The 15,964-nt window shown below is 39.0% G+C and overlaps 1 protein-coding gene across 2 annotated transcripts in view; it reads left to right on the top strand.

The window, feature by feature from the left end:
• Positions 1-15,676, top strand: part of dmrt99B (doublesex-Mab related 99B) — a 98,797-nt gene extending 83,121 nt beyond the window's left edge. For both annotated transcript variants that reach the window (XM_065233046.1, XM_065233045.1), the window contains exons 5-7: positions 9,617-10,019; positions 14,958-15,077; positions 15,143-15,676. In XM_065233046.1, coding sequence (XP_065089118.1) covers positions 9,617-10,019; positions 14,958-15,077; positions 15,143-15,431 — 812 coding nt within the window. In that variant the 3' untranslated portion in view covers positions 15,432-15,676. The remainder of the gene's footprint in view (positions 1-9,616; positions 10,020-14,957; positions 15,078-15,142) is intronic.
• Positions 15,677-15,964: the final 288 nt, after the last annotated feature.

Genomic DNA, 15,964 nt, shown 5'->3' with positions numbered 1-15,964 from the left:
AATTTGATTTTTAAATAAACGATTTCACCGATTTACACGCGTTTTCCCTTGACCAAATTTTGACCGTATCACCCTTTAGGTAGCAGCAGCAGCAGTAGGAAGGCAGCGGTTCCTGTCAAGTGCGCAGCGTTCGAGTTTTCCAACTAGAACCTTGCGCGTCGTTCTCGTCAAGATCACTGTCTGCTGGCATCACCATCGCCTCGCTGGCGCAAGCGCTCCGAAGTGGATCAACCTCTTTGCCTGAATGATAACGATCCCGCGTTTTACAAATCTGGATAACTTTTTCGAATGGACATATAAGCTTTTGTAAACAACGCATTTCATTGTCGGTTTGAAGTAACTTATAGCTCGTCGACGCATACTAAAACCACTATAGCAGGTAGGAAAACATTTTCCCTATCTTATGGTAGTGTTAGCATGCGTGGGTGAGCTACCAGTTACGCCAAATCGACGATCAAATGCGTTGTTTACATAAGCTGATACGTCCCTTCGAAAAAGTAATCGAGAAATACTTCTTGGGCTGTGTCCCAATTTCCGAGTTAAATTTAACTCATGGTTAAACTTGACGAAAGATATTTTCAATGTCCGAAAATCCCGGAAATTGATCGGTTTTCAAACAGAACTCAGCCACGGCCGTGCACGGTTGCGAAAATTTAACTTCTAGTCGGTCAGAAATAAGCAAGCTCGGATAGCAGGGTTTTCGATAACTTATCAGTCACTTTTAACCACAAGTTAAATTAAGCTCGCCCATTGGGACACAGTCTTGGAAGTAAAATTAGGGTCATCCATAAATAAAGCAGGCTTTTTTTTACCAATTAACCCTCCTTCCCCCTCGTAGCGTGTTTTCCTATCCCAAGGAAAAATTTAGCAGCCTTTTGGCTTTCACACTGATTTATTGTTGTTTTATAATGGCAATAAGAAATCTTTTTAGTTTAAATACAGCATTTAAAAGTACAACACATTGTTGGTCAGTAGTTCAGCATTCTGCTGTTTTAAAAACCTTTAAAAATCTGACGATAAAGTCAAAACGGGTCTGTTTTAAAAAATGAATTTAATGCAGCACTCTATCCCTGCTTAAAACTGTTCAGTTAACGTTTGCATTTAAAAAAAATGGACCAAAAATTTTCATGGTATTACCTTCACCCGCACTGACGAAACTAACCTTGCAGCATCAATCATAGTAACCCATGAGTCAGCAGACAAAACTTGACAGCTCTATCAGTCGAACTCTAACCGTGCCACACAGTGAAAAAGTACCTGGTGAACATGAACATACATGTCAGGAAGCGGAAGTCACGTCCACTGGTTTCGGAGCTGCAGGCAATGACGCAGCGGCTGAATAAGATGGTCAACTCGTTTTTCCCGGCGAATCGTGACGTGGCGGTGGTGATGGATGACGAGACCTATCTCATCCTGGATGGCAATGACTGGCAGGGCACTTCGTATTTTACTTCCCCCACGAAAGAAGTGAGCTCCGAGGTGAAGTTCATTTCACACACCAAGTTCCCCAAGAAGGTGCTGCTGTGGCTGACAATCAGCGAGAAGGGGATGTCAAAGCCGCTCTTCTTTCGTTCCGGACTGGCCGTGAACGGGGAAATTTATAGTACGAAATGCCTGCCGGAAGTTGCGTCGTTGATCAAGAAATACCATAAGGGCGAAAACGCGGTGTTCTGGCCGGATCTGGCGTCGACCCACTACTCGAAGCGATCGTTGGAGGAGATGGAGCGGCTGAATATCGATGTGGTACCCAAGTCGGCAAACCCGCCCAACGTCCCCCAGCTGCGTCCCTTCGAGAATTTCTGGGCCAACCTGAAGCGTAAGATCTACTCCAACAATTTTGTCGCGAACGGCGCCGGTGGTGTAGTGGTAAGCGTGATTATCTCTCACCCAGCAGGCCTGGGTTCAATACCAGTCGGCGCCGCCGGGATGTTCTGAGGCATAACATCTCTGATCACGCCTTCCTTCGGATGGGAAGTAAAGCCGTTGGTCCCCGGTTCATGAGTTGATGGGTCGATATGTAGGGTCCAGGTGTGGGAGCTGCCTTCCTGGCACGTCGGTAGCATTGGTGCTCAGCACGGAAAACAAGATCGACGGAAAAACAAACCAAAGGAAAAACTGAAACGAAAACTGAGGAGGAATTGATAAATAAAACGAAGAAAGAACTCAAAAACATGCCTACATGCATGTTTTCGTCCGCCATGGCGAATGTTCCGGTTAACTGCCGGAAGGCCGCTCGCAACGGCGTAGAATTTTTCTTGCAAGTAAGCTTAAATAATTACCTTCCATGGGAAATTTATCAAAAAAAATTATCGGTTTCAAAAGGGAGCAAAAAGCATATGTTGCTGCTTTTCAGTGTCAATAAAGCTTATCACAAAACACCCTACTGTTTACAAATTATACTAAAAACATTGATCCGCCTAGAGACACGGAAAAAATAAACCGATTGGAGAAATGCCAAAGGATAGTCGATAGTGATAGTAGGAGGAATAATTCTAGCGATGCTGTCGACGGAAAGGAAAAGGAATCCAATTCCAGAAATTCTTGGGAGGCCCAGCAGCTCCGACTGAACCGGTCAACAATGACAGAACTCAGTCGGCTGAGAAGAGTGAGTGAATGTGGTTCACGAAGCACTGGAAGCCGTCAAATTAGACGCCTAAAATTTATGGAAATACCCAAAATAGTGTCAATGGCGTTTGCGTCACGATCTGAATAAACACAGACTAACCTTCTCCAGAAGTCGCGTTTCGATGATGCTTCGAATAACATGCATCAGTGCCAAACTGAAACTGCGGAAAACTGCCGACAGGTAACTTCAGAAGCTGTTAATCAGCTGTCTTCCGAACCATAGCAGCGGTTTCATTCGGCGAATTGGTCAACTGTTCCAAAAAATCCAAGCAAGCGCACATTAACTTTCTCGCATTGCATCCGGGAAAAGGGAAACTTATTGGGAACGATTGAGCTTCCATCTATTCCATGCTATGCAGATACACTTCCTGATTAACTGCTTCCAATGGATGATAGTCGCCCTTATCGAGGATGCCAAGCCACTTGTCGATCCAACGTAGGAGTATAAGCTCGGTGCAATGATCGCGCAATAAAACTATCGAAATCTAAACAAATTTTGACGTTTAACTTTTTCCAGGCACCATTAAAGCCGTCATAAAACTAAACGGAATAGGATCAAGCAAAATGGCCTTATATAAATACAATTAATTAAAGTCAAATTAAAACGTTTTGTATTTGTAAGCGATTTCAAAAAAGCAAAATAGCTTTTTCACAATTAGCCTCTGGAAAATCAATTTGTATGCCACCGTCATATTGCTATTATAACATTTGTTTTTTACTATCTTCGTGTTTCATGATGTTTTTCCATGAAAGTAACTTCAATCTCATACATCCATAAATGAGCAGTAATAGAGATTCCGAAAATCATTAACTTATCGCGGCTGTACGCAATTAATAATATAAAACATAACTATACGTTGTTTTCTAAATTAAAAATAATAAGTAAAATCAACGATTTACAAAGGCGGACCTATTTTTTCGGTCTTTCGAAGCACATTTCACGTTAAATTTAATCTGTCACCTAAAAATAGACCACAAAATGAGAACTGCTTTGATAATTTTGGTAAGTCTTTCACATTAGATGAGATTCATTCTTGAACAATGAATTTGGCAAGATCTGATGATATTTATGTATCCCTTTTTATCTTGATTAATGCTTTATTTTCAGTGCGGTTAGCAAGCGTCAAAGGCAAATGGCACAAGTATTGATGCCAAATGGTTTTTATTGTAGTTTCAATAAGGATTTCAAATGGTTTTCAATGATTTTCCGTATAACCTTTTTGCAGCAAATCAATCTTGAAGTGCCTCGAAAATATGCCCTTCAAAACCTTCTTCGGGGTGGGCCAACTAGACAGATTCTAGTCTTAATGACAGGGCTGGTAGCAGGTCACTTTTTAGTGACTTGGTCACTATTTTGCAGCCAGTCACTAAAAAGTCACTTTTTACACCAAAAAGTCACTAAAGTCAATATTTCCCTAAAAATAGTCACTAAAATCACTTTTTCACTACTAAAATAGAGTGAAATTTAAAAATATCAACAAAATGTTAAAATTGAGTACTTTGCACTAAGGAAGTCTACAGTAGTTTTAACCAAGTATACATATCTGTTAAAAAATTGAAAATTATAAATAGGGTGACCAGTGAACCGAAAAACTTTAGAGCACCAGGAAAACTATTAGGAAATGCCTTCAATTTCGATTAAAAATCGGGGAAAATATACCTCCTTCCCCAGAAAATAATTTGTAAACCTTGGAAACTTTCCAAAGGGATTTATTTGTGATAGATCTTCAAAAGTCTTTCAAGGATGATTAAGAACTTTTAAAAATCCCAAGTAAATTTTAAGAGAATTTCAAAGGATTCTAGGGATGACACCAAGATATATCAGAGAAGAATACCAAAGTACAGACTACGAAAGTCTAATGTAAAATTTAGCGCTCTGAGAACCGATTTCTTCATCTCCGCTTAAATCTTAAGTCAGATTTACCTATCTACAGTGTGTCTCAGAATAGGTGTCACCTTTTTTCACTCTTGGTTTATTTCAACTGGGTTATTTTTACAGTGAAATTGATTATACCCATTGTAACGGTCACTCCATGTTGCAAATATTAAAACAGCCAGTCACTCATTGTTGTAAATATCAAATTAGCTATAATTAAAGTAGGATGAAATGGATCTAATCCATACGTCAAAAACTACGCCAGTAGCGAAACGACACTGGTCGATTTACTATAAAAATAGAATATCTCGTGAGTAAAGCCACACGACCTTGTGCAATTTCTCCCAAGGCCGAGTCCAGTGATATCTTCGGGAAAGTTGGGAAAAGAGAGAGTTGTGGCTACACCCGACATTGAACGAAGGACCAGCGATCGGAATAATCTCTCGCATTGCCGATCTAGTTCGAAGAAGTTCGCGGGAAAATCGAACTTCCGTTAAGTTCGGCCGAGGTCACCTTCCCTAATCTGAGGGTCACGGTTTCGCCTCACTTTCGTCCGAACCGCAGATAACAGTGGAAGTGTGTCCTTTTTTTGTTCGCGTTATTTGATAGTTTTGTATAGCAACGTGGTTTTACTTTATACTTGAATTCTAATTTCTCGTCGTTGATTGTTTAGTTATAGCTATCAATCTAAAAGTAGTGTGCGTCATAGGCTAGACTTTGTATGTGCAAAAGACAAGCTAGACCAGGTAATGTGCTGCTCGGTAAAGAAAATCTGTGCAATGTGCTTAATGGTATTTTCAACAGCCGACGGCTACATCCTCTTCCAACGCCATCATCTGCATCCCCGGGGCGAAAGATTCCGGCAACCGTCACCTTGGCCGGTGGAAAGCGATCTGCATCCACATCGCTTGTCGGGGCTTGGTGGTTGTCAAGCGCCACCTGTGGTAGAATTACCATCCGTCCAACCACGTGGAAATCGTTGATCAGTCCTATTAAAACTTTTGAATGAAAGGAAGAAAGTGTCTTCACGTTGTTTCGGGTCCGGGTAATTATGTTGTCTTCCGCGTGGTAGGAATTTGACTTGTATGTGGCGTACCTCTTTTGTTGAAGCTGCACCTCTGGCGGAAATAAGTGGAACTACCGATGAGGAAAGCTTGACGTGTAACGTCGTTTAGGTTTGTGTGATCTCTTACCGTGAGCTTCGGGGAAATATTTCGGGGTGTGAGAGATTATGCTGTTTTAGCAATATGGTTTTCTACCCGATCAATTTCGGTGGTAGTGAAGCTGGCTCGATCTCTTCTTTTTAGGAAGATTACACTTGGACTCGCCCTTGAGGCAGTCTCATCCGGGCAAACTCAACATGGTATGCGGTCTCCTTTAACGGAGTGGCGCTTAAGCCGCATACTTATTCGAGATCGACCAGTGACGGCTACACCATTTTGAGTGTATCCTTTTGACAGTCTATCGCTGAAGATAAATAAGCGACTCCGTTGTTTATATTTATCAGCCAACATGGAAGCCATACGCGAGCAAGTTGTGAAATTGCATTTGAAAAATTTTAGACCTTGCCAGATATTCAATAACTTAAAGCAGTTCGGAGTGAGTAAGCGGTTTATATTTCGTACCTTGAAACGGTTCAAGGATACTGGGAATGTCCATATTCAACATAAAGGAGGTGCCAAACGAACTGCCAGAACGAAGGAAAAGATCAAATGTGTGAGGGAGCGAATAAGACGTAATCCGGCTGTATCTGGCCGTAAACTGAGTAAACAATTTCAAATGTCCCCTGCTTCGATGAACAGGCTCCTCAGACATGATCTGGAATGCAAGAAACAACGAGTGCACGGATTGACGGAGCGTCAAAAGCAAGTCAGGGTCCAAAGAAGCAGAAATCTCTTGGTTCGGCACGGTGACTGCGAGATTTTATTTTCGGATGAAAAACTCTTCCTCCTGCAGGACAGTCATAACCAACAAAATGATCGTGTTTATGGTAAAACTCTTGCCGATATTCCAAGAGATAAACTAGCTGTAGAACGCTATCAGAATGTATCGCAAATCATGGTATGGGGCGCCGTATGGTATGGGGCGCCGTATGCTATGGGGCGCCGTATGCTATGGGGCATGGGGTATGGTATGGGGCGCCGTATGCTTCAACGCTGTATGGGAATGCTCCATATTGTTTCCAGCAAGACTCAGCTCTAGCTCACAAGGCAAAGAAGACACAAGCATGGTGCGCGGAAAATTTGCCCGATTTCATCACAAGCGAAGAATGGCCTGCATCTTCACCGGATCTCAACCCACTTGACTTCTTTGTTTGGGGTTATATGCTTCAGCAAATAGGCCCTACGAAGGGGCTTACTTTAGATCGATTCAAGAAACGTTTGGTTGATATTTGGGACCAAATTCCTCAGGAAATCGTGCGTGCCAGCTGCGATGTGTTTACAAAGCGTTTGCGCAAAGTTATCAAGGAAAAGGGCGAGAGATTTGAATTGAATTAATATGATTTGTTTTTATAACATGTATCTTTCAAATGAAAAATAAATGCTATGGTTTGGTTGATTTGTTTTGCTGTAATCCAATTTTGTTTTAGTGACACCTATTGTGAGACACCCTGCAGTTAAACTTGGTTTATCACATACGAGCGTCGCTTTTGGTTATTGTTTAAATTATTAGAGACGCAAAATTCAGCTCCGAAACAATTTTGAAAATAATATAATTGAGGGTGGATTTTAACGAAAGTTCTGAGAAGAATTCTATGATGATTGGATGAGGATTCGAATAGTAATTTAAATATGAATTCAACATTATTTCTGAAATTTTGCTTAAGGGAGCTTTGATGAAAATTCCATGAAAATCCCGTGAACTCCAAAAATGGTCTGTACGGATAGTTCTAAAAGAATTCTGGGGTTAATAGAATAGAATTCTAAAGAGTTCGAAATAAATTCCGAGAAAAAATCCAATGGAAGCGAATTTTGAGGGTTCAATTTCAAAGGAATTCTGAGAAGAGTTTCAAAGTTATTCTGGGATGGATTTTTGTTTTGAGAATTCTGAGGAAATACTATGGGAATTCTGAGGGGAATGAATGCCGGAGAGCAGTCTAAGGTTATTCTAAGCAGAAATTGATTAAATTTCTGAGGTTAATTGAATGGAAATTCTAAGGGGCAGCGAGCAAGGACAATTTTGAGGAAGGTACGAAACGGGTAGTTGTTTACGTCAGATGGCGACTTGAGTGTGAAACAATCGATAGAACTGTTTTCGCACATCGGAGGTACATGAGCAAATCGGTGATCATTCCTTTTGCCAGTGGTGGCAGGGAGAAACACCCCTCACCATCCCTCATTAACGGATGAGCTTGCTAAAGCAGATTCTCTACTCGATTCGTACCTTCCTCAAAATTGTCCTTATCGCTTACTACTTTCAATACACAAATTTCACACTGTCTTACTATAACGGAACTATCAACTCTTTACTTTCATCTCCTCATCATCAAATGTCCACTTTAATTCTGATATTTGATGTTAAGCATTTCCAACTACGAAAACAATCTATTTCCACGAATTTTGTTGATTGTTTGGCAATACATTTCAAGAATGCAATATTATTTTTGTAAAAGTTTATTTGGAAAATTATTCTAAAAAAGTTCTTGAGAACATTCTGAAGAAATTCTGTGAAAAGTTCTTAGCGAATTATCAAAGTTATCAACCTAGATATATCAAAATTTTAAAGATTTCGAACGCAAAATCAAATTCAAGCTCATACAAAAAATGGGAATTACTATTTGCTAGGTATCATGTATAACGTAAGCAAAAGTAAATTATTCAAATCACTTCAAAAGCACTTCACGTATTTCAATTTCTAAGTTACCATATAAATGGTTACTTATAAATTATTTACAAGTCACTATTTGGTCACTATTTCCGTAATTTTAGTCACTAAAGTCACTACTATTACATCGCATCAGCACTACCAGCCCTGTAATGAGCAGCACTCACACAAAACGTGTTGGATATTTATGTGAATTTTCGGTATTGGTCGTGAATATCTCGCGATTAGAAATGTAAAATACTTTGCGTAGAGTGATTCGCTAGCGTTAGATTTTTCGAGCATCTAGGATTAAGATTTAGATGTTTCGCGCTTATTGCTGCTTACACTACACCGGTGCAGTGTAGCAAAAACGGAAACGACATTAGAAAGTAATGATTTAGGAATACATCAAATAGACTAATCGTTAGTTTTCTCTAAATCTCAGATTTTTCTGCTCAAACTTAAAGAGTCGAACTAAGTACTGAACCATCATAATTAATAAACACATGTCAGCGTTAACGCCTGCAATGGTGAATATTTAGACGTTATCGTCGGTTATCGATTAACAAACCTGTTAATAAAACTTATATCCTAAACTCGTATGTCAGCCGTTAAAGTTCAAAGCTATCAATGGTTCATAACCTTTAGCCCTGCCGGTGCGCTTATTGACATCATCAGGCACAGGTGCACAGAAATGGACTCATCCGCCTATGAGCAAGCTCAAGAAAAATAACATTTGCTAGTCTTGGTGAGCTTTTCCCTGAACTGATTGTACCATGCTGTTTGTCAACACTTTCAGCTAAAGATTTCTTGCCTCTTCATTTTAATTTCCAAGAACAGCCCACACTAATTTATGTGGACACGCGTTTAGGTGTTTTTATTTTATTTTTTATAAATCCCGCAACAACGCACACCTGACATTGATTTGTCTGACATTTTTGTGGACACTGTTTTCAACAATCATTCAGCTATCGCATTATTGTGTTTGCTTTTCGGGCAATGTTTTCTCGACGCGATTAGACAACATTGACCATTTTTGAACGCGAAAAAAATAGACAAATGACATCAAGCCAAAGTGATGTCTTCACCATATTGTGAAACCACCCAAACCAAGGGTACTCGACTCAACTATTTAAAACCCAATTTGAATATTCGAGTCGGTGGGAACGAACACAAAACAACAAACTTTCGAAACAAAGTGTTTTAGCTGCTGATGACGTTTTTATTGCTACTTCATCTTCCTCGGGCGGCAGTTGAATGGCTTAACTTTTTATTAACTTTTATTTCATTCTCTCTCTTCTCGGCACACAGGATCCAAACGGCAGCGATTGTCGACGGAAACAGATCATGACACAGGCTCGGAGTCATCCCCGAGCAGTCCCCGGCTGAAAGCTGGTCTCTTCTCCCTTCCGATGAAATTGTCCCCCACCCGCAATGGACCACCGAGCTCCCCAGAATCGGACCTGGATGTCGATTCGGCACCGGATGATTCTGCGGCACCGGAAAATCTCAGCCTCAAAAAGGATAGTACGGCGCAGAACGGATCACCGGAACGTGGTTCCTCGCCAGTGAATAATGGGCACGGAAATGGAAGCGGAAACACCGCTAGCAATTTAGGTTTCTTACCATATCACCAACAACCGCAGTATCAGCATGGGCTGGGCGTAGCGGGCTCGCCCAACCCGTCGCGGTCACCGGTGGATGTTTTGCTGAGGTGAGGTCAATTTTATTACGCCTTTACAAAGACAATGTTTCAAAGATTTCGCAATAGTTTGTTATTGGAACGGATACAACGTAATAGGGAAAAATGGCTTAAATTTGTATACAGTTTATTGCAAAATTGATCGTACACCCTAGATGACAATTATTTAAACATGGTGAATAGATATTTTTTTTAAATCGTGGCTGGTGGTTGAACAGATGTTTATTGATTTATTGCTATATATTTGGAAGAGCCTGTATGAAGTTAGATTTATTGAAACGCTCGATTTTCAACTTTCTATCTAGTGGACGAATTTTAGTAAAATTAGTGGCATATGAATGATCCTTACTACGACTAAAAATGAGCAAAATTATAAGAAGTTGTTTCCTTAAATTGCTCTAAATTTTTGTCAAATCAACCAAATATGCCTAATACTGAGACAATAATTGATAAATATATGTCGCCAAACATTCAGAGCCGTATCTTTTTAACTTGTGCTTTTAGAGCCGCTTTTCTATAATTTAAATACAGCTGAACGATCAATTTAAAGATACACTGTATATACATATATATTTATCTTTATATATCTTCCCTGGTTACAGGATTGCTGAACCTCCTCAAACTCACCGAAGGTTTTCAAACACATTTGTCTTGCGAGTTTAGCCAGCCCTCACCTCGAGTAAGTGGCGGCAGGAATATGGAAGACTAAGTAAGCAAAAACTCCTCGAGAGAGAGTGGGAGTGAACTTCAGCGAGAGGTGCGCTTTTCGAGACTCCGGATGACTTTTTTGTTCGACGCAAGAAGCTCAGAGTACACACAGAGTGAGAGTAAAGCTGGGTTTAGACTAGGCAAGTCAAATGATCAACTCAGTTGAATTCAATTGGCTTGAAAAGTTAAGCCTGGTTCAATTTTTTTTAATTCAAGTGAGTTGATCAAGTCAGTTGAATTGCGTGGTTTACACGTTCAATTCTCGTTCAAGTCAGTTGAATTCAACTGACTTGATCAATTGACTTGCGCTGTCTAAACCCAAATTTACCCTGTCTAAACCCAGCTTAAGAGCGTGTGATAGAAAACATGAACATGAATAGCAACAAACCTCACCTCTCATTTTATCCCCTCTCGCTCACAAGCTCTGAAGCTCAGTGGAATGATTTGGCAGTAGGCATTCTACTCCTCAGAAAAATGCAACGCTTGGCTCATTTCAAACTCACGAGTGAGGCTCCATCAAGCCTGCCTGGCTACGCTAAGGAAAGCCCCTACTTGTATGCTTGACGTAATTCATATGAACAGTTCCACGCAGGGCTGAAAAAAAAAATCACTAAAATTCATCAAAGTTCACTATGGATGATACATTCATTTCATAAGGAATGATGGTGATTTTTTCAAGCCTGGTTCCACACCAGATGACTAATCGGTAAAACTCGTCCTTCTCCGATTGGATAAAACTGCATAATTGTGTGTTATGGACATTCATTCACATTTCTACAAAAAATTGACATTTTGGATGCTGATTTTTTTTCTAAAATGTTATCATCGTAATTTTTCAGTTGTAGCACATAAACGTCACTTCTGATCAAAATGGCGTCTGGGAAAAATATACACGGTTAAAAACTCAAATATTGAAAAAGGATATCTTATTTTTCAATGCTAAAAAAAGCTAGTTAACAAGAAATTTAAAAATATCACAGTTGATGCTCAACGATTTTTGTCAATTTTCAAGTGTCTATGCTTGGGGCCTCCTTTTCCTCAGTCGCAGGGTTGGTAGTAATCACTGCTGTCAAAAAAAAGTGATTTTAGTGACCATGTTGAAGAAATAAGAAGTGACTTATAGATGTAAAAATAGTGACTAAAAAGTAAACCTGAATTGAATAAAAAGTAAATTTTAATGAAAACTCTAAGAAATTTCGGAGGAGCACAACTCCTGTGAACTTCAAAGTAAAATTCCAAAAGCATTCTGCGGATAATTTCATAAAATTTGTGAGAGAAAAAAATTCGGAGCATAAATTCTTGGAATTATTTCGGAAATAATAAAAGGAGGATTACAATTAAATCTGAGAATAACTCCAGGACATCTTCCATGGAATTCGGAAAATGAACTCAGGAGAATTTCCAAACAAATTATGAGAAGAAATCTAAGGAATTTGTGAGGAGAAATGCCAATAAATTCTTAGGAGACTTTCAATGTGAGTAGAATTCCAAGGGAAAGAGAGCGATTCAAAAGGAAATCTGAAATGAATTCAATGAATATTCTGATAATCTTTCCAAAGGGTGTCTTATTGTGGAGAATTTCAAGGTATTACCGAAGAAAACTAAAAGAAAATTGAATTCCGAGGATAGCTTCATCGAAATTTTCTATTGAATATGGAATGGACTATTCTGAGGTCTTCAGAATTTCCCAAATTTTTCCTGAAGTTAATCTTCTTCTTTCCATTATTTAACGTCGGTTCCGCAATCTACTGCCAATCGCCGACGGACATCGATTGCCATCTATTGACGGCAATCGAATGTGCAGGAAGGCAGCTTCCACACCTGCGTAGGATAACGCACCCATTCAGCATGCATGGGCCGGGACCATCGGCTTTACTTACTGACCGGAGATTTTTATGCCTCAGAAAAATCCTACCGACCTAGTCTGGGATTGAACCCAGACCCACTGGGGTTAGAAAGCAGTCACGCTTGCCACTACACCACCGGCGCTGGCTTCCTGAAGTTAATGAAACTGCCTTGAAGTTCTTTTGTAGTTTGAGAAACTAGCCTGATTCTCTCAATACGACTCATCAAATTCTTAAACTTCCCTGAACTTAATAGGACTTCCTAAAATTTCCTTAATTTTTTTAACGATCGTGAATTTCTTCTAAAGGTTTAATAATTCGCTGAAGTTGTCTGTACTTCTTGAAACTTTATATGACTGCTCTGAGGTTCTCTATTCTTTTCTGAAATTCTCAAAACTGCTCTAACGTTTTTGCAGTTTTCATGAAATTTGTTGTACTGCGCTGCCTGCAGTTTGCGGATCTCCCCTTAGGCTCCATAGATTTCTATGAAGTTCTACAAATGCTTCTGAAGACCACTGTCCTTCTGTGAAGTTTTCGGAGTTTTTCTAAATTTCTGGAACTTTTGTGCTCCCTCAATTTTCTTGGAATAAGAGCGAAATAATAAATATATTTTCATGATTTTCACTGAAGATTTCATGACTTTTGTGAATTTCATGAAACTTCCATTAAATTATCAACACTAATTTAAAACTTCTTCAATAGTCTAGACTTTCCTGATGTTTTAAAAACTACCCAAACGATTATTGAATTTCTTTAAAGTTCTCTAGACAGGCCTGAATTGATCAGTATATTTTAAGAACCTGAAACTTTACTGAAATTAACTGATTTGTCTTGAAGTTTTGACAATTTTCCTTAACTATTCCAACCATTATAAACGCTTACTTATTTTCCCTGAACTTATCTACGCTTCCTGAAGTTTTCTTAATTTGTTTATTAATCCGGCAAATTTTCTGATATATATTCAAAATTCCCTGACGTTTTTGGATCAATCATAAAATTCTTTGAATACCCCATAATTCCACGAAATTCCTTGTAAGTCGCTGCAAATTTGTTTAAGTTAATGGTATTATTCTGAAGCTCTTTGATCGTCCTCGAAGTACTCGGAACTTCGCTAAATATTATGAAACTATCTAAATTCTAAGTTCTCTGGAATTTCTTGAAGATATTTATCGCTTTTATTTAACTAATGGAACTTCGTTGATATTCTCTAATCAACTTAGCTAAATTTTTGCATTTTTTAAAGTACTTGAAATCTCCATGATATAACATCCTTAAAATACTCTCACGTTTTCCGAATGTTCATATACTTTTTATCACTTTCCAGAAATTCTATCGGAGCTTTCCTGAGGTTTCCGGAACTTCTTTAAGGTTTCTACTATTTCCTTGAAATTATGTCTGATCTGTCTTGATGTTCTGTAAGCTTCTCTAAAGCTCTCAATTCTATTGAAAATAAATTTCCCTGAAATTCTTTGGACTTCTGTGAAGTTCCTGAAATATTTCTGAAGTTTTCATAAATTATTTGATGGTCTCTGTTATTCCCTTCAATTCTTGGAACATCTTATGGGTTTTAATTTTTTTCTAAATTTACGATTATACATATTTAAACTGCCCCAAAAACTCTGAACTAAATTCATGGGAACTGGTCTTAAGATCTGAAATTCCCCAAAGATTTCTAGATCTAGCTTTGCTGAGGTGCATAGAACTTCTTAAAATTTGCACAATATCCCTCAAGGTTTCTACATTTCTCAAGTTCGCCTAACACCTGTGATGTACACTTTAAAGATATTTGATCAAAACTACAAAAAAAAAAAACAACCGTGTATATTTTTCCCAAAATCACTTTAATTTTTTAAACAATTTTGTATCAGACGTCATTTTGATCAGAAGTGACGTTATAACGTTAAGTAGTCATTTTCAGCGAAAATTTTCCAAAAGCTGTCTTTAAACTTTGTACAGTTGCGAAAAAGCACCTCTCACACCAAAGTAACAAGTTCAAATCTCACCCCGAACAAGTCACGAATGACCCAAGAGCGTATATAAAAAAAAATACCATAGAATCATAGAGCCATTCAAAAGGTCTTGTACACCTGAACTAGTTTGCCAGAGACAGCAATATTCTATCCACTCAATTATCGTTACATAAATCAATCAAAAAATACACCCTCAGAAAATATCATCGATTTATTAGTTAGAAAGCTTTATAGCCTTCAAAAATCGCCCGTATCAAAAGATACGCATTTTTTCGTCATTCTGATTTATTCAAACATTAACATAACATTAGACTATGGTTTTTAAAAATAACGGATAAAGTTTTCCCTCAATCGAAGATATTTTCTAAGTGCGTTTAGTAATGTAGCTTAAATTTCAATAGCAGCCATTTTGCTTCGCTTCGTTACAGAGTATTCCCAAACCGCCGTCGAACTGAAGTGGAACAACTGTTACAGCGCTACCGAGGCGATGTTGTCCAGGCAATGGAAGCAATGCTGTGCGGTGACGATGGCCTTCATTCCAGCATGAAGTGAGTATTCATTCTCAGTGAGATTATTCAAAATACATACTCACTATTCCATTTCTCCAACGCAGCATCCCCACCCCGTCACCACCCTTCTCGGTGAAATCTGCCTTTTCCCCGTTGATGCCTCCGGGAGCTTTCGGGGCTCCAGCCGTCAGTCGTGGATATTCGTTCCTGCAGGCTCAAGCACACGCCAAGCGCTTCCTCACCGCACCGTACAGTGGCACTGGCTATCTGCCGACGGTGCTGCAGGATACCGAACAGCAAGGTGATGCTGTCAATGGAAATTCATCGGCGGCAAATGGTTCTTCTTCATCATCGACCAGTGCTGGAGGGAACTGCGGCGATGGACAGGAATAATATACATTTATCAATTTGTAAAATCTAGACGCATAAGTACTTTAGAGAGTAGCTGAACAAAATTATCAATATCGTACTTTTCTTGTGTTGCAGTTGACATTCGTTTGCAAGAAGCAAATTTTTCTTGAACTATTGTGTACAGAAGAGATGAGAAGTTATCAAAACAATCAAAATAGAACAAAATGTTTCAAGTTAGGACCTCTATATACGTAAGCCAAGTAAATAGTTCAATGGTATGCTTTGGATATATATATATATTTTGTTGTAAATAGTTGAACAAACATTGTCGTTCTAGAATTTAAGCGTGATCAATTTTGTCATTTTGTAACTCTCCATTGTTTTAAAGTAACAGGTATTGTTTAGCAAACGGGTCACGTCAAATCTAATATCACCAACTGTATCAATGAACAAAGATAAGCATAACCTTAAATCTAGTAAATCTACAAAGACAGATCTATAACAACTATTCTCACACTCACACGCACGCACTAGCCTGTTTATGGATATTAGAGCATATATGATAAACTCCTTCA

The sequence above is a fragment of the Ochlerotatus camptorhynchus genome, unplaced genomic scaffold (genome assembly GCF_037179485.1).
Source record: "Ochlerotatus camptorhynchus isolate MF236.1 unplaced genomic scaffold, CSIRO-AGI_Acam_v1.1 ptg000383l, whole genome shotgun sequence".
In the NCBI taxonomy this organism is placed as follows: domain Eukaryota; kingdom Metazoa; phylum Arthropoda; class Insecta; order Diptera; family Culicidae; genus Ochlerotatus; species Ochlerotatus camptorhynchus.
The sequence above is the reverse complement of the archived record's forward strand: the minus strand, read 5'-3'. Positions and strand labels throughout refer to the sequence as shown.